This window comes from Cervus canadensis, chromosome 10 (genome assembly GCF_019320065.1).
Source record: "Cervus canadensis isolate Bull #8, Minnesota chromosome 10, ASM1932006v1, whole genome shotgun sequence".
In the NCBI taxonomy this organism is placed as follows: Eukaryota; Metazoa; Chordata; class Mammalia; order Artiodactyla; family Cervidae; genus Cervus; species Cervus canadensis.
Window position 1 is genome coordinate 45006873 of NC_057395.1, and position 18421 is coordinate 45025293.

Sequence of the window (18421 nt, forward strand, 5' to 3'; positions counted from 1 at the left end):
TAACAGTAAAAACAGATAATCAACTGACCTTGATTATCTTAACCTGCAACTGATCATACATATAGCAACTCACTAGTTCTTTTACTTTTTGTTTATAACAAGCAGACTTTAAAAAATTTTAATATATCTGAGACAATAAATGATAAAGAAATGCATTCCATGGTGTATATGTACCACAGCTTCCTTATCCATTCAGAAGTAATAATAAAAAAATTAAAAAAAAAAAAAAAGAAATGCATTCATCTTAGTAAAAGAAATCACTCAAAAATTAATGAAGTAAATCTTGATTTTACAAATAAATATTGGAATTAACTTAATAACTAATTCTTTCATAACTGCAACTATCAAGATTAACGGAGAAAAAAATGTCTTTGATATAACAAGATACAGGAGCTTAATGAGTTTAAGACATAAACTGTAAAAGAGAATTTTAACTATAATGAAATTATGATTTAAATGGAAACTGTGTAACTTTCTGTTAGAGCTCATCAATAATCAATGTCAAAGTTTATAAGTGTCTATCTCATATATTGCCTTTTTTTTTTTTACTGTTTTTTTTTTTTTTTAATTGGAGGCTGATTACTTTACAACATTGTGGTGGTTTTTGCTCTACATTCACATGAATCAGCCATGGGTGTACATGTGTTCCCCATTCTGACCCTCCCTCCTACATCCCTCCCCATCCCATCCTTCAGGGTCATACCAGTGCACCAGCCCTGAGTACTCTGCCTCATGCATCAAACTTGGACTGGCAATCTATTTCACAGATGATCATATACATGTTTCAATGCTATTCTGTCAAATCATCATACCCTTGCCTTCTCCCACAGAGTCCAAAAGTCTCTTCTTTACATCTGTGTCTCTTTTGCTGTCTCGCATACAGGGTCATCATTATCATCTTTCTAAATTCCATATATATGCATTAATATACTGTATTGGTGTTTTTCTTTCTGACTCACTTCACTCTGTATAATAGGCTCCAGTTTAATCCACCTCATTAGAACTGATTCAAATGCATTCTTTTTAATAGCAGAGTAATATTCCTTTGTATATATGTACCACAGCTTTCTTATCCATTTGTCGGCCGATGGACATCTAGGTTGCTTCCATGTCCTGGCTTTTGTAAACAGTGTTGCGATTAACATTGGTGTGCACGTGTCTCTGATTTCTTCAGTGTGTATGCCCAGCAGTGGGATTGGCTTGGACCACAGAATGAACAGTAAAAGTGGTCAGAGTTGTTAAAATAGGGAAATATTTTAAGGGCAGCATCTACTAGACTTTCTAACATATTGGACGTACGGTGAAAGGCAAAGGGAATCAAAGTTGACTCCTGATGTTAGTGGTTAAAGGACAGGAAGTGGAGATGCCATTTTCTCAGATGGAGACAATGTGGGGGAGCACATTTTTGTGGAAAGATTGAGTTCAGTTATAGGCATGTATCTTTGGGTGCCGTTAAGTACTCAAGTGAAGATGTATGAATACAGTTAGACATAAAAGTCTACTAGAGAAAAGGTTTAGATAAAATATTTATATTCATGATTTGTCAAATGTAGTTGCTACCTAAAGCCATGAAAGTAGAAAATCAGAGATATTGTATTATACAGAGAGTGTAGATAGGGAAGTCAAGCTTCACGAGGATCCAGCATTAAGAAGTAGTTTTTTTTTTTTTTTTGTTTCTAAAGTGGAAGAACCAGCAAAAGAGGCTGAGAAGGAGAGGCTAGTGAAATCGCAGGGATGGTTCTTAGATGGCACGTGAAGTAAATAACTGGAGAAAAGAGTCTAAAGCTTCAAAGGGGATGAGTAAGAGAAGGGTGAAAACTGACCATTGGATTTGGCAGTTAACCTTGGCAAAGTCAATGGAAACTTTGATAGAGTGGTGAAGGCAAACCCTGAGTAGAGTGGGTTCAAGAAATGTTGGAAAGAGACCAATGATAGACAGAGTATACACAGTTTTCAAAGACTTTGCTGTAATGAGGACCATGGTATTGGGCAATTGCTACTAGAGAAAAGGTTTAGATAAAATATTTATATTCATGATTTGTCAAATTTAGTAGGAGAAAGTGGACAAGGCTCCCAATTGCTGGAGATGACAAACTGTCTCTGAGGTCAGAGGAACAATCTAGCAGAGAGACAAAAACCTATGATGCAGCAGATGGAGGTGGGTTGACTTGAACCACATCTGAATTAGTTAATTCTGCTGCTTCAACAAATGACAAAAAATTTTGTGGCTTGACAAACCAATTTGTTATCTTATATTTTTGGAGGTCAGAAATTCAAAATCAATGGGCTAAAATCAAAGGCCAGCAGGCCTGCATTCTTTTCTGGAAGTTGTAGGGAGAAATCTATTTTATTGCTTTTTCCAGCTCCTCGAGAACAGGTCTTATGTTGTTGGAAGAGATTGTTTGCTATGACTAGAGTGTTTTCTTGATTAAACTCTATTAGCCTTTGCCCTGTGTTGTTTGTACTCCAAGGCCAAACTTGCCTGTTACTCCAGGTATCTCTTGACTTCCTACTTTTGGATTCCAGCTCCCTATGATAAAAATGGACATCTTTTTTTTGGTGTTAGTTCTATAAGGTCTTATAGGTCTTCACAGAACCTTTCAACTTAAGCTTCTTCAGCACTTGTGGTTGGGGCATAGAATTCGATTGCTGTGATGTTGAATGATTTCCCTTGGAAGTGAACCAAGATCAGTCTGTCATTTTTGAGATCGTACCCAAGTACTGCATTTTGGAATCTTTTATTGACTGTGAGGGCTTCTCCTTTTATTCTGAGGGATTCTTGCCCACAGTAGTAGGTATAATGGTCATCTGAATTAAATTTGCCCATTTCTGTCCATTTTAGTTCACTGATTCCTAAAATGTCCATGTTTACTCTTGCAATCTCCTGTTTGTCCACATCCAGTTTATCTGGATTAGAGACCTAACTTTCCAGGTTCCTATGCAATATTATTCTTTACAGCATCAGACCTTACTTTTGCCAACAGACATGTCTACAACTGGGCGTTAATTCTGCTTTGGCACAGCCTCTTCATTCATTCTGGTGCTATTTCTCCCTCTTCCTTAGTAGCATACTGGGCACTTACTGACCTGGGGAGTTCATCTTTCAGTATCATATCTTTTTGGCCTTTTCATTCTGTTCATGTGGTTCTCACAGCAAGAATGCTAACGTGGTTTTCCATTGCCTTCTCTAGTGAACCACATTTTGCTGGAATTCTCCACCAGGACTCGCCCATCTTGGGTGGCCCTGTATGGCATGACTCATAGTTTCATGAGTTACAGAAGAATGTGATCCCATGTGATCATTTTGGTTAGTATTCTGTTATTGTGGTTTTCTTTCTGAGGGCCATCGGATTGAAATTCTTGCTCCCCTGTCTGCCATGTGCTGGATGAAGATAGAGGTTTTGCAAGCTTCCTGATAGGAGGGACTGACTGTGGGAAAAATTAAGTCTTACTCTGGTAGGCAGGGTCATGCTCAGTAAATCTTTTATCCAATTTTCTGCTGATAGGTGGGGCTGTATTCCTTACCTGTAGTAAGAAAGTCACTAGGCCATTCACATATGACCTAAATCAAATCCCTTATGATGATATAATGGAAATGTTTAATAGATTCAGGGGATTAAGTTGATAGACAGAGTGCCTGAACACTATGGATGAGGCTTGTAACACTGTACAGGAAGTGGTGACCAAACTATCCTGAAGAAAAAGAAATGCAAGAAGGCAAAATGGCTGTCTGAGGAGACCTTGCAAATAGCTGAGGAAAGAGGACTTGGGACAGGCAAATGAGCAAGGGAAAGATATACCCAACTGAGCACAGAGTTCCAAGGAATAGCGAGGAGAGATAAGAAAGCCTTCTTAACTGAACAATGAAAAGAAATAGACTAAAATGATAGAATGGGAAAGACTAAATGTTTCTTCAAGAGAATTAGAGATACCAAGGAAACTTTTCATGTAAAGAGGAAGAAAATAAAGGAAATAAATGGTAAGGGCTTAAAAAAAGCAGAGGAGATTAAAAAGAGGTGCATGAATACACCGAAGAACTGTATAAAAAAGGTCTTTATGACCTGGATAACCTCGATGGTATTGTCACTTACCTCTAGCCAGAATCCTGGAGTGTGAAGTCTAATCAGCCTTAGGAAGCATCACTATGAACAAAGTTAGTGGACATAATGGAATTCCAGCTGAGCTATTTCAAATCCTAAAAGATGATGCTGTTAAAGTGCTACACTCAATATGCCAGAAAACTTGGAAAGCAAAGCAGTGGCCACAGGACTGGAAAAATTCAGTTTTTATTCCAGTCACAAAAAAGGGCAATGCCAGAGCACGTTCAAATTACTGCAAATTTCACTCATTTCACATGCTAGCAATGTAATGTTCAAAATCCTTTAAGCTAGACTTTAGCAATATGTGAACCGAGAACTTTTACAAGCTGGATTTAGAAAATGTGGAGGAAGCAATGATCAAATTGCCAATATCTCTTGGATCATAGAAAAAGCAAGGGAATTCCATAAAAACATCTACTTCTGCTTCCATGACTACTCGAAAGTCTTTGTGTGGATCAGAACAAACTGTGGAAAATTCTTAAAGAGATGGGAATGCTATAAAACCTTACCTGCTTCTGGAGAAACCTGTATGCAGGTCAAGAAGCAACAGTTAGAGCCAGACATGGAGAAATGAACTGATTCGATTGGAAAAGGAGTATGTCAAGGCTGTATATTGTCACCCTGCATATTTTACTTATATGTGGAGTACATCAAGCTAAGTGCAGGGTTGGATGAATCACAAGCTGGAATTAAGATTGCTGGGAGAAATATCAATAATCTCAGTTATGCAGATGACTCCACGTTTCTGGTAGAAAGCAAAGAGAAATTAAGAGCCTCTTGATGAAGGTGGCAGAGGAGAGTGAAAAGCCTGGCTTAACTTTCAACATTCAAGAAAATAAGATCATTGCAATCAGTCACATCGTGCATGAGTGCATGCTAAGTCATTTCAGTCATGTACGACTTTTTGCGACCCTATGGACTGCAGCCAACCAGGCTCCATTGTCCAGGGATTCTCCGAGCAAGAATACTGGAGTGGATTGCCATGCCCTCCTTTAGGGAATCTTCCTGACCCAGATGTAGAACCCACGCCACTTATGTTTCCTGCATTGGCAGGCAAGTTCTTTACCACTAGTGCCACCAGGAAGCCCATCCAGTCCCATCACTTTATGGCAAATAGATGAGGGGGAAATGGGAACAGTGACAGACTTCATTTTCTTGGGCTGCAAAGTCACTGTGAACCATGACTGCAGCCAGGAAATTAAGACACTTGTTCCTTGAAAAAAAATCTATAACAAACTTAGACAATGTATTAAAAAACAGAGACATCACTTTGCCCACCAAGGTCCATATAGTCAAAGAATGGTTTTTTCAGTGGTCATGTATGGGTGTGAGAGTTGAACCATAAAGAAGTCTGAGTGCTGCAGAATTGATGCTTTTGAACTGTGGTGCTGGAGAAGACTCTTAGTCCCTTCAACAGGAAGGAGAAGATTCTTAGTTCCTTCAACAGCAAGACATCATGTTTTCCACCAAAGTCCATATAGTCAAAGTTATGGTTTTTTCAGTAGTCATGTATGGATGTGATAGTTGAACCATAAAGAAGGCTGAGTGCCAAAGAATTGATGCTTTTGAACTGTGGTGCTGGAGAAGACTCTTAATCCCTTCAACAGCAAGGAGAACAAACCAGTCAGTCCTAAAAGAAAACAATCCTGATTATTCATTGGAAGGACTGATGCTGAAGCTCCAATATTTTTCCCCTTGATGCAAAGAGCTGACTCATTGGAAAAAGACCCTGATTCTGGGAAAGACTGAGGGAAGGAGGAGAAGGGCACGGCAGAAGATGAGCTGGTTTGATGGCATCATTGACTCAATGGACATGAGTTTGAGCAAACCCCAGGAGATAGTGAAGGACAGGGATTCCTTGTGTGCTATAGTTTATGGGGTGCAAAGAGTCAGACTCGACTGTGTCACTGTACAAGAAAACACTTCATTTTTTTGTCTTGGAGACTCTTCCAGCATCTTCAGAGACAGTGCATAGTGTCTTGGATTCTCTTATCTAATGCTTCTATCTTCCCACCTTCTCTGCAACTACAACCCTCCCAGGTCCCATGTATAAGGACTCTAATTACACCAGAGTGGTCTAGGTAATCCAGGAACACCCCCCCATCTCATGATTTTAATCACCTTTGGTAAATAGTTCCCTGGCCAGTTTCAAAACCTGTGCCCCCTGCAGTGGAAGCACTGGACCACCAGGGAAGTCTCAGGCTCAGAAAATTTTAGCCATAATTTCATCAGATACATTTTCTGCCCCTCTCCCCCTCTCTTCTGCTTCTGGAATCCCTACACTGTGAATGTTAGTATGTTCTATTCCCTAGTTAAGGTAGCATTCTTTTTATGCTTCTAAATTCTGGTAAATTATATGGGTAAACTATCAGTATCTGTCTCATAGCTGATTTTTTTTTCAGGTGTTTATTCTTATTGTTTCATTTGACACAAATTCCTCTCTCTTCTCATTTTGCTTAACTTCCTCTCTCCCTATGAAGTGAAAGTTGCTCAGTTATGTCCGACTCTTTGTGACCCCATGGACTGTATAGTCCATGGAATTCTCCAGGCCAGAATACTGGAGAGGGTTGCTGTTCCATTCTCCAGGGGGTCTTCCCAGCCCAGGGATCAATCCAGGTCTCCTGCATTGCAGGCAGATTCTTTACCAGCTGAGCCACCAGGAAGCATCCCTATGAAATTAGGTGAAAATTATCTGCCTTGGTCTTTCTGAGGTGTCCTTGTGTGGACGGGTCCCTGTGCAGTCTTTGTGACCAGAGGATCTGGGGCAGAGCTGGAGCTGATGTTGGCAGGGTCACCCCTACCCCAGGGCATGCTGGCAGCTGGCATCTTGATGGGAAGGGGAGAGAGAGGCTACACCAGAGCCAAGTGTGAGTAGAGGTTTCTGTGCTCACTGGTTGTCCCCACCCTACTGGGCCTTGTGGGCCCCAAGATGCTGGAGCAGAACTCTGATGGTTGGGTACAAACTCATTCCACTCCTTGTAAGTGTGCACTGCCCCTTCTCACCCCTGCCCCCCTGCTCTGGCACTTTTGCCAGCAGCCCCTGCAGCAGGCGGCCATGCATGTGCTACAACCCTGGCACACTAGTCACAGCTCCTGATCTTGCTTCTCTGGCACCTCTCTAATGGCTGCCCTGTCCCGTTCGGATGTGTGTGTGTTCCTGTGTGTGTGTGTGTTCACAATTGGGTACCTGAAAAAACAGGTGAAAACTCACTATTGGTAGATTTGTTCCTTATCATGACTTTCCTTCATTAGTTTTTTCATCATGTTCTTTGTCCTGGGGATCAGTGCAACAGGAAAGCTAAGGGGTTTCAATTCAATTCTGAGTCAACATCTTGCCTGGACTGAGAATGTCTTTCTGATTCCAGTGAATTTTTGACTGTTTCTTAATGCTCTATGTCCCCCAAAGACACACACCAATTCTACTCAGGGTTTTATTAATACGTGGTCTAGTCTATATCTAAACCCTTATTCCTTTGTCCCTGACATATATATATATGGGGCCAGGGACTATATATGTATAGTTCCCCTGCAGCTGCAATAACCACTCCAGGTGTTCTTCCATTTGAGTTTAGAGGTAACTGGAACAGACTCCAGTCTCCAGGTAGCCCTCAAGTTAGTTGGAACATCATACACTGTTCTGTGAGCAGTCTGGTTTGAGGGAGGTAACTGGGAACTGATCAAGACTGTACTACTCCAGGCAGGAGGAGGATCAGTTCAGTTCAGTTGCTCAGTCATGTCTGACCCCATGGACAGCAGCACACCAGTCTTCCCTGTCCATCACCAACTCTTGGAGTTTAATCAAACTCATGTCTATCGAGTAGGTGATGCCATCCAACCATCTCATCCCCTGTCATCCCTTTCTCATCCAGCCTTCAATCTTTCCCAGTTTCAGGGTCTTTTCAAATGAGTCAGTTCTTTGCATCAGGTGGCCAAAGTATTGGAGTTTCAGCTTCAGAATCAGTCCTTCCAATGAATATTCAGGATTGATTTCCTTTAGGATGGACTGGTTGGATCTCCTTGCAGTCCAAGGGACTCTCAAGAGTCTTCTCCAACACCACAGTTCAAAAACATCAATTCTTTGGCTGTCAGCTTTCTTTATAGTCCAACTCTCTCATCCATACATGACTACTGGAAAAACGATAGGTTTGACTAGATGGACCTTTGTTGGCAAAGTAATGTATCTGCTTTTTAAAATGCTGCCTATGTTGGTCATAGCTTTTCTTCCAAGAAGTAAGCATCTTTAAATTCCATGGCTGCAGTCACCATCTGCAGTGACTTTGGAGCCCCCCAAAATGAAGCCTTTTACTGTTTCCATTGTTTCCCCATCTATTTGCCATGAAGTGATGGAGCCAGATGCCATGATTTTAGCTTCCTGAATGCTGAGTTATAAGTCAGCATTTTCAGTCTTCTCTTTCACTCTCATCAAGAGGCTCTTTAACTCTTCTTCCCTTTCTGCCATAAGGGTAGTGTCATCTGTGTATCTGAAGTTATTGATATTTCTTCCAGCAATCTTGATTCCTGTTTGTGCTTCATCCAGTCTGGCATTTCTCATGATGTACTCTGCATAGAAGTTAAATAAATAGGGTGACAATATACAGCCTTGATGTACTGCTTTCCCAATTTGGAAGCAGTCTGTTGTTCCATATCTGGTTCTAACTGTTGCTTCTTGACCTGCATACAGACTTCTCAGGAGGCAGGTAAGGTGACCTTGCATTCCCATCTCTTTAAGGATTTTCCACACTTTGTTGTGATCTACACAGTCAAAGGCGTTGGCATAGTTAATGAAGCAGATGTTTTTGTGGAACTCTCCTGCTTTTTTTTATCATCCAGAGGTTGTTGGCAATTTGTTCTCTTGTTCTTGTGCCTTTTCTAAATCCAACTTGAACATCTGGAAGTTCACGGTTCATGTACTGTTGAAGCCTGGCTTGGAGAATTTTGAGCACCACTACGAAAGCATGTGAGATGAGTGCGATTGTGTGGTAGGTTGAACATTCTTTGGCACTACCTTTAGTTGGGATTGGAATGAAAACTGACCTTTTCCAGTCCTGTGGCTACTGCTGAGTTTTCCTAATTTGCTGGAATATTGAGTGCAGCACTTACACAGCACCATCTTTTAGGATTTGAAATAGCTCAACTGAAATTCCATCACCTCCACTAGCTTTGTTTGTAGTGATGCTTCCTAAGGCTCACTTGACTTTGCATTCCAGGATGTCTGGCTCTAGGTGAGTGATCACACCATAGTGGTTATGTGGGTCATGAAGATCTTTTCTGTATAGTTCTTCTGTGTATTCTTGCCACCTCTTCTTAATATCTTCTGTTTCTCTTAGGCTCATACCATTTCTGTCCTTTACTGTGCCCATCTTTGCATGAAATGTTCCCTTGGTATCTCTAATTTTCTTGAAGAAATCTCTAGTCTTTCCCATTCTATTGTTTTCATCTATTTCTTTGCATTGATCACTGAGGAAGGCTTTCTTATCTCTCCTTGCTATTCTTTGAAACTTTGCATTCAAATGGGTATATATTTCCTTTTCTCCTTTGCCTTTAGCTTCTCTTTCTTTCTCAGCTATTTTTAAGGCCTCCTCAGACAACCAACAGACTAGTTCCAAATAGGGAAAGGAGTATGTCAAGGCTGTATATTGTCACCCTGCTTATTTAACTTATATGCAGAGTACATCATAAGAAATGCTAGTCTGGATAAAGCACAAGCCACAATCAAGATTGCTGGGAGAAATATCAATAACCTCAGATATGCAGATGACATCACCATTACGGCAGAAAAGGAATAAGAAATAAAGAGCCTCTTGATGAAAGTGAAAGAGGAGAGTAAAAAAGTTGTCTTAAAACTCAACATTCAGAAAACTAAGATCATGGCATCTGGTCCCATCACTTCATGGCAAATACATGGGGAAACAGTGGAAATAGTGACAGACTTTATATTTTTGGGCCTCAAAATCACTGCAGATCACCAGCCCAGGTTGGATGCATGGGACAAGTGCTCGGGCCTGGTGCACTGGGAAGACCCAGAGGGATCCGGTAGAGAGGGAGGTGGGAGGGGGGATCGGCATGGGGAATACATGTAAATCCATGGCTGATTCATGTCAATGTATGACAAAAACCACTACAATATTGTAAAGTAATTAGCCTCCAACTAATAAAAATAAATGAAAAAAAAAATCACTGCAGATGATGACTGCAGCCATGAAATTAAAAGATGCTTACTCCTTGGAAGGAAAGTTATGACCAACCTAGACAGCATATTTCAAAGAAGAGACATTACTTTACCAACAAAGGTATGTCTCGTCAAGGCTATGGTTTTTCCAGTGGTCATGTATGGATGAGAGAGTTGGACTATAAAGAAAGCTGACAGCCAAAGAATTGATGCTTTTGAACTGTGGTGTTGGAGAAGACTCTTGAGAGTCCCTTGGACTGCAAGAAGATCAAACCAGTCCATCATACAGGAAATCAATCCTGAATATTCATTGGAAGGACTAATTCTGAAGCTGAAACTCCAATACTTTGGCCACCTGAGGTGAAGTATGGACTCATTGGGAAAAACCCTGATTCTGGAAAGATTGAAGTCTGGAGGAGAAGGGGATGACAGAGAATGAGATGGTTGGATGACATCACCAACTCAATGGATGTGAGTTTGATCAAGCTCCAAGAGTTGGTGATGGACAGGGAGAGCTGGCATGCTGCAGTCCATGGCATCACAATTGAGCGACTGAACTAACTAACAGACAACCATTTTGCCTCTTTGCATTTCTTTTTCTTGGGGATGGTTGATCACTGCCTCCTGTATGATGTCACAAACCTCTGTCCATAGTTCTTGAGGCACTCTGTCTATCAGATATAATCCCTTGAATCTATTTGTCCCTTCCACTGTATAATCGTAAGGGATTTGATTAAGGTCAAAACTGAATGGTTTAGTGGTTTTCCCTACTTTCTTCAAGTTAAGTCTGAATTTGGCAATAAAGAGTTCATGATCTGAGTCATAGTCAGTGCCCAGTCTTGTTTGTGCTGACTATATAGAGCTTCTCCATCTTTGGCTGCAAAGACTATAATCAATCTGATTTCGGTATTGACCATCTGGTGATGTCCAAGTGTAGAGTCTTCTTTTCGTTGTTGGAAGAGGGTGTTTGCTATGACTGGTGCATTCTCTTGAGAAAACTCTGTTAGCCTTTACCCTGCTTCATTCTGTACTCCAAGGCCAAATTTACCTGTTACTCCAGGTATCTCTTGACTTCCTCCTTTTGCATTCCAGTCCCCTATGATGAAAAAGGCATCTTTTTTTGGTGTTAGTTCTAGAAGGTAGTGTAAGTCTTCATAGGGCTGTTCAACTTCAGCTTCTTCAGCATTACTGGTCGGGGCATAGACTTGAATTACTGTGATAATGAACGGTTTGCCTTGGAAATGAACAGAGATCATTCTGTCGTTTATGAGATTGGAACCAAGTACTGCATTTCAGACTCTTGTTGACTGTGATGGTTACTCCATTTCTTCAAAGGGATTCTTGGCCACAGTAGTAGATACAATGATCATCTGAGTTAGATTCACCCTTTCCAGTACATTTTAGTTCACTGATTCCTAAAATGTCTATGTTCACTATTGCTATTTCCTGTTTGACCACTTCCAATTTACCTTGATTCATGGACATAACATTCCAGGTTCCTATGCAATATTGCTCTTTACAGTATCAGACTTTACTTCCATCACCAGTCACATCCACAACTAGGCGTTGTTTTCACTTTGGCTCCATCTCTTCATTCTTTCTGGAATTATTTCTCCACTCTTCTCCAGCAGCATATTGGGCACCTACTGACCTGGGGAGTGCATCTTTCAGTGTCATATCTTCTTGCCTTTTCATACTGTTCATGGGGTTCTCAAGGCAAGAATATTGAAGTGGTTTGCCATTCCCTTCTCCAGTGGATTACGTTTTGTCAGAAGTCTCCCCCATGATCCGTCCATCTTGGGTGGCCCTAGATGACATGGCTTATAGTTCTTGAATTAGACGAGTCTGTGTTCCATGTGATCGGTTTGATTAGGTTTCTGTTATTGTGGTTTTCATTCTGTATTCCCTCTGACAGATAAGGATAAGAGGCTTATGGAAGCTTCCTGATGGGAGAGACTGATTGTGTAGGAGACCGGTGAGTAAATACATAATGAAATTCCCTGTCACTCTGTTCTGCATTTTTCCTAGTTGCATGTTCACTTTGATGCTGTAGATCTGTGTCTGTTTCCCAGAACTCCTATGAGGTTTTTCAGCCACCTTCTCTTTCTTTTCTTGTCTTTCCTTGGGAGAATTCAGTCCTTCTAGCTCACCATTTTGTTGATGTCACTGCACATGTTAAATTTTATTTGTCTTCACAACATCCCCGTGCATCAGTGTATCACAATTTCCATTACTCTTTGCAAATTTGTTGTATTTTACATTTTTTTAAAATAGATTTTTCTTTTATGAATAATATGCAACATTTAGTAAATAATGTAAAATATGTATCAGTTATGTTATGAGAGTACTCTAAAAGTTATATAACTAGCTACAAGGTATAAACATTCAGAGTCGCTTTGCACAGTGCACATGGTATCCTAAGGCTGTTAATAATTAACCTCCAATAAGTACTTTGCCAAAATGTCTGGTTTCCACATACTGTTCAGGATTTCACCAGTCAGATCTGCAAACAAAATAATTTTGCTGGTGGGAAATGTAAAAGGGCAAATTTATTTTCATTTGAAATTTTGATTCTTTATCAAGGGGTAACATTTTGAAAAATGTTTTCAAAATACTTTTAGGTTGTGTGGTTTGTGTATGTGTGTATGTTTTCATTGTAAGAGAGTTGTTTCAATTGATATTTGATTGAGATTGACTTTGTAATAGAAAAATGAAAAATATTGCTCTTGTGGAAATTTCTAGTATAACATATGGTCGGTAATTGTTCAGCACATATCATCATTATGTAATAAGGTTTTACTGATAAGAAAAAGCAAATAAGTTGACTGATTTCAATCCTGTTCTTACTCAATGGGTATTGGTTTAATCATGCTCCTCCTACAATATATCTGCTATCATTGGATGGTGCAGCTGGGGTGTTACCTTCCTGTTTTTCCTAACCTGTGTAGGAAGAAGAAAAAAAATCAGAGTCTACTTACTCAGAGAAGAAACAGCAATGGATCCCAAACAACAGAAGGTGAAACTTAATGATGGCCACTTCATTCCTGTCCTGGGATTTGGAACCTATGCACCTGAAGAGGTAACAGTAGTGGTTAGGGGTTGAGATATAAATAGTAGACAGATGCAACATTAATGTAAGGGGACTTGGATTATCAAGTCATTGAGTCCAGTGTGACTCTGGGAGCATCAAATTGTTCCACTAACCAGGCTAGAACCAATCGTATGAAAAGGAAGAAAGCATTCAGCATTCACTCTGCATCAGGGTCTGAGACTGTGCTCACCTACAGATTACTCTGTGTTCCACTCATTTCCATCTCTTTCCCAGCTTGGCAGAAGTGGTGAGACTCAGCTGTCAAGAACACTGACTTGCTTTCCTTTGAGGGTGACTGCAATTGCAAAGTTTCTCTGTGCATTTTATTATGTAAAATAATAAATAAATAAATGGATGAAGCTCAAGCTGGAATCAAGATTGCCGGGAGGAATATCAATAATGTCAGATATGTAGATGACACCACAATAATGGCAGAAAGTGAAGAGGAGTTAAGCAGCCTCTTGATGAAGGTAAAAATGGAGAGTGAAGATGTTGGCTTAAAATTCCACATTCAAAAAACTAAGCTCATGGCATCTGTTTCCATAACTTTATGGCAAATAGATGGGGAGAATGGTAACACTGATGGACTTTATTTTTGGGGGATTCAAAATCACTGTGAGTGGTGACAGCAGCCAGAAAATTAAAAGACACTTGCTCCTTGGAAGAAAAGCTGTGACAAATGTGGACAGTGTATTGAAAACCAGAGATATTACTTTGCCAACAAAGGTCCATAGAGTCAAAGCTATGGTTTTTCCAGTAGTTTTGTACAGATGTGAGAGTTGGACCATAAAGAGGGTTGGGCGCTGAAGAACTGATGCATTCAAAATGTGATGATGGAGAAGACTCTTGAAAGTCCCTTGGGCAGCAAGCAGATAAAAAAAAAATCAATTTTAAAGGAAATAAAATCTGAATATTCCTTGGAATGACTGATGCTAAAGCTGAAGCTCCAGTACTTTGGCTACCTGATGCTAGTGCTGACTCATTGGAAAAGACCCTGATTCTGGGAAAGATTGACAGCAGGAGGAGAAGGAGGTGACAGAGGATGAGATGGTTTGATGGCATCATTGGCCCAATGGACATGAGTTTGAGCAAACTGGGAGTTAGTGAAGAACAGGGAAGCCTGGCGTGCTGCTATCCATGGAGTTGCAAAGAATCGGTCTAGTGAATAACATGAGTGACATTTATGAGAACATCACATTGTACACCTTGAATAGATACAATTTTTTTTCATTGTATTCAGTCTGTGTGGCTTCACTGGTGGACAGAAGTCTCAGAAGCTTTCACCTTGGTTCTGATACTTTTACTAGGCACATTGTAACTGTTCATTTTGCTTCAAACTCCTCACATTATAAATCTTATTCATGACTACAACATCTTGTTGAGTCCCTTGGGTTCTTCCAGGAAATCACTGAACCTAGTGGTGCTCTTGCCATCCTCTGATACCAACAATCAACCACTGATCACCAGATGTTGAAGGGTTTCTGGGTGGTGACCATTTAATTACCTATTAGGAATGTTAAGGGAAGCTGTCATGGGTTCATCACTAAACATACAGAACTAACCAAAGACACAGAAAAAAGTTTATTCTTGGGAAGATCAAAGCTTGTGCCTAGCAATCTCTTATGTGGATATTCGACTTCTACCTTTGTTGCTTATGTAGGTTGCTAAGATGGAAGCTCTGGAATTCACCCCATTCTCTATAGAGGTTGGGTTCCGCCATATTGACTGTGCTCATGTGTACCAAAATGAAGAGCAGGTTGGACAGGCCATTCAAAGCAAGATTGCAGATGGCACTGTGAAGAGAGAAGACATATTCTGCACTTCAAAGGTACTGTATGTGTTGTGAGTGTGTGCTTGTGTAATATCCCACAAGCACATGGTATGGCCAAAAAAAATTACCTAAAGTATTACTAATACAATTTTTATTCTTTAACCTCTACAGCTTTGGTGCACATCCTTTCGACCAGAGTTGGTCCGACCAGCCTTGGAAAAGTCACTGAAAAGTCTTCAACTGGACTATGTTGATCTCTATATTATTCATTTTCCACTGGCTCTGAAGGTTAGAAATTTGTGTGATCACATCAATGTTATATCTTGTCTTAGAATGTTCAACAACTTGCATGAATGGTTGAATTAAGATTTGTCTTAGTAGGTTGAAGGGATGATCACACTAGAGTAGAATCCCCCAAGTAATCATTTGTGATCATTTTTTACTGAGTTTCTTCGAATCCCTACATGTCTCCCAGAGAAAGGAGTTAATAAGCTGAGGCTCTGCCTGAAAAGTTAAAGGAAATAAAATAAGACAGTTCCACACACAGTCCTGCTTATGACTCCTGAGTGTCTGGGGATTTCATGAACCAAGAGTTTGGTGCAGCCTTGATGAGCATGTCACTGCCTTACATTGAATATGATGAGTTTATCTTGTCTTTCACCCTTTCTAGGTGAGCAGATTTGGTGGCACTCCCTCTGGGTGCGTCTAAATCTCATACATTTATAGGGACTTGGGAGACCTTGCCTATGCTCTCCCTTGTCTTCAGAATGACACTTGTGGACTGCACTTAGCCATTAAGAAAATTATTACTTTGAACTCTTGATTTCAAGTCACAGAAATAAACTCAAGCCATCTGATGCAAAATAGTTTCATGGACCATGTAGATGGCAAATCCCAGCCACAGGCAGAATTGAGGGTTGCAGTACTCTTCAGAAATAACTTCTTTTTTCTATCCTTTAATATGGCACAACTCATGGTTTGCTTTATTTTTACTGAACATTTTTCATTAGTTGCAAATATGGCCTTGGGGCAGCCTAAGGTTCATCATGGTCATGAACATTTGAGAGCATGTCTGGATTGTCCACATTCCATATCAACCTAAAAAGAGCCTTGCTGGTTCACATGTCTGCCCTAGGGTATCTGATGTTCAGAGATAAAAGGAAATCTGAAATCTAGCCCAGGTCAAGATTGAAATTTTTATTCTGGAAATTATGTCATGTAACTTACTGCCATTCCCAGCACAGAAAGGAATTTCAAAATAGGTAAGTACAAGGAACAGAGAAAATTCAGAGAAGTCACTGTGTGTCCCTTTTAGGATCTAGAAAGATTGTATTTATTACAACATATATTGAATGTAAGAGATTAGAATAAGTCTCCCTATTAAAGGCATTACTGACAACTCTATATATGCAAATCACATTGCAAATATTAGTATCTAGAAAGTTATAAACCTACCTGATGGAGGTTTAATCCCTGGTGCCTGGAAGCCTGGCTAAATGCAAGAAATTATTTTTTGATGTCTCTAAAATGACTGCTTCCATTCCAGCCAGGGAAGGAATTATTTCCAAAAGATGAAAATGGAAAACTGATATTTGACTCAGTGGATCTCTGTCACACGTGGGAGGTGAGTCCAGAGAGGAGAGAACCAGGAGAGGGGCCAGGAGAGGGGGAACCTCCTTCCTTTCTTCCACCTGTGAGAATGGGCTGTGGACCATCAGACTCAGCAGCTCAAGAACCCAAGGTCTTCTATATAGAGGATCATGTCATCTGCAAACAGTGAGAGTTTTACTTCTTCTTTTCCTATCTGGATTCCTTTTACTTCTTTTTCTGCTCTGATTGCTGTGGCCAGAACTTCCAACACTATGTTGAATAGTAGTGGTGAGAGTGGGCACCCTTGTCTTGTTCCTGATTTCAGGGGAAATGCCTTCAATTTTTCACCATTGAGGGTGATGCTTGCTGTGGGTTTGACATATATAGCTTTTATTATGTTGAGGTATGTTCCTTCTATTCCTGCTTTCTGGAGGGTTTTTATCATAAACAGATGTTAAATTTTGTCAAAGGATTTTTCTGCGTCTATTGAGATAATCATATGGTTTTATCTTTCAATTTGTTAATGTGGTGTATTACATTGATTGATTTGCGGATATTAAAGAATCCTTGCATTCCTGGGATAAAGCCCACTTGGTCATGGTGTATGATTTTTTTAATATGTTGTTGGATTCTGTTTGCTAGAATTTTGTTAAGGATTTTTGCATCTATGTTCATCAGTGATATTGGCCTGTAGTTTTCTTTTTTTGTGGCATCTTTGTCTGGTTTGGAATTAGGGTGATGGTGGCCTCATAAATGAGTTGGAAGCTTCCTTCATCTGCAATTTTCTGGAAGAGTTTGAGGTAAGTAGGTGTTTAGCTCTTCTATAAATTTGGTAGATTTCAGCGTGAAAGCCTCTGTCCTGGGCTTTTTGTTTGCTTGGAAGATTTTTGATTACAGTTTCGATTTCCTTGCTTGTGATGGGCTGTTAAGATCTTCTATTTCTTCCTGGTTCAGTTTTGGAAAGTTATACTTTTCTAAGAATTTGTCCATTTCATCCAAGTCGTCCATTTTATTGGCATAGAGCTGCTGGTAGTAGTCTCTTATGATCCTTTGTATTTCAGTGTTGTCTGTCATGATCTCTCCATTTTCATTTCTAATTTTGTTAATTTGGTTCTTCTCTCTTTGTTTCTTAATGAGTCTTGCTAATGGCTTGTCAATTTTGTTTATTTTTTCTGGATTGGAAGAATCAATAATGTCAAAATGGCTATTCTACCCAAAGCAATCTATAGATTCAATGCAATCCCTATCAAGCTACCAACGGTATTTTTCACAGAACTAGACCAAAGAATTTCACAATTTGTATGGAAATACAAAAAACCTCGAATAGCCAAAGTAATCTTGAGAAAGAAGAATGGAACTGGAGGAATCAACCTGCCTGACTTCAGACTCTACTACAAAGCCACAGTCATCAAGACAGTATGGTACTGGCACAAAGACAGAAATATAGATCAATGGAACAGAATAGAAAGCCCAGGGATAAATCCACGAACCTATGGACACCTTATCTTTGACAAAGGAGGCAAGGATATACAATGGAAAAAAGACAACCTCTTTAACAAGTGGTGCTGGGAAAACTGGTCAACCACTTGTAAAGAATGAAACTAGAACACTTTCTAACACCATACACAAAAATAAACTCAAAATGGATTAAAGATCTAAATGTAAGACCAGAACTATAAAACTCCTAGAGGAGAACATAG

The 18421-nt window shown here is 40.0% G+C and overlaps 1 protein-coding gene across 1 annotated transcript in view; it reads left to right on the plus strand.

The window, feature by feature from the left end:
* Nucleotides 1-13203: 13203 nt before the first annotated feature.
* LOC122447960 (prostaglandin F synthase 1-like) overlaps nt 13204-18421 on the plus strand; it is a 14039-nt gene continuing 8821 nt past the window's right edge. The window contains exons 1-4 of the mRNA XM_043478758.1: nt 13204-13348; nt 15021-15188; nt 15303-15419; nt 16678-16755. Coding sequence (XP_043334693.1) covers nt 13265-13348; nt 15021-15188; nt 15303-15419; nt 16678-16755 — 447 coding nt within the window. The 5' untranslated portion in view covers nt 13204-13264. The remainder of the gene's footprint in view (nt 13349-15020; nt 15189-15302; nt 15420-16677; nt 16756-18421) is intronic.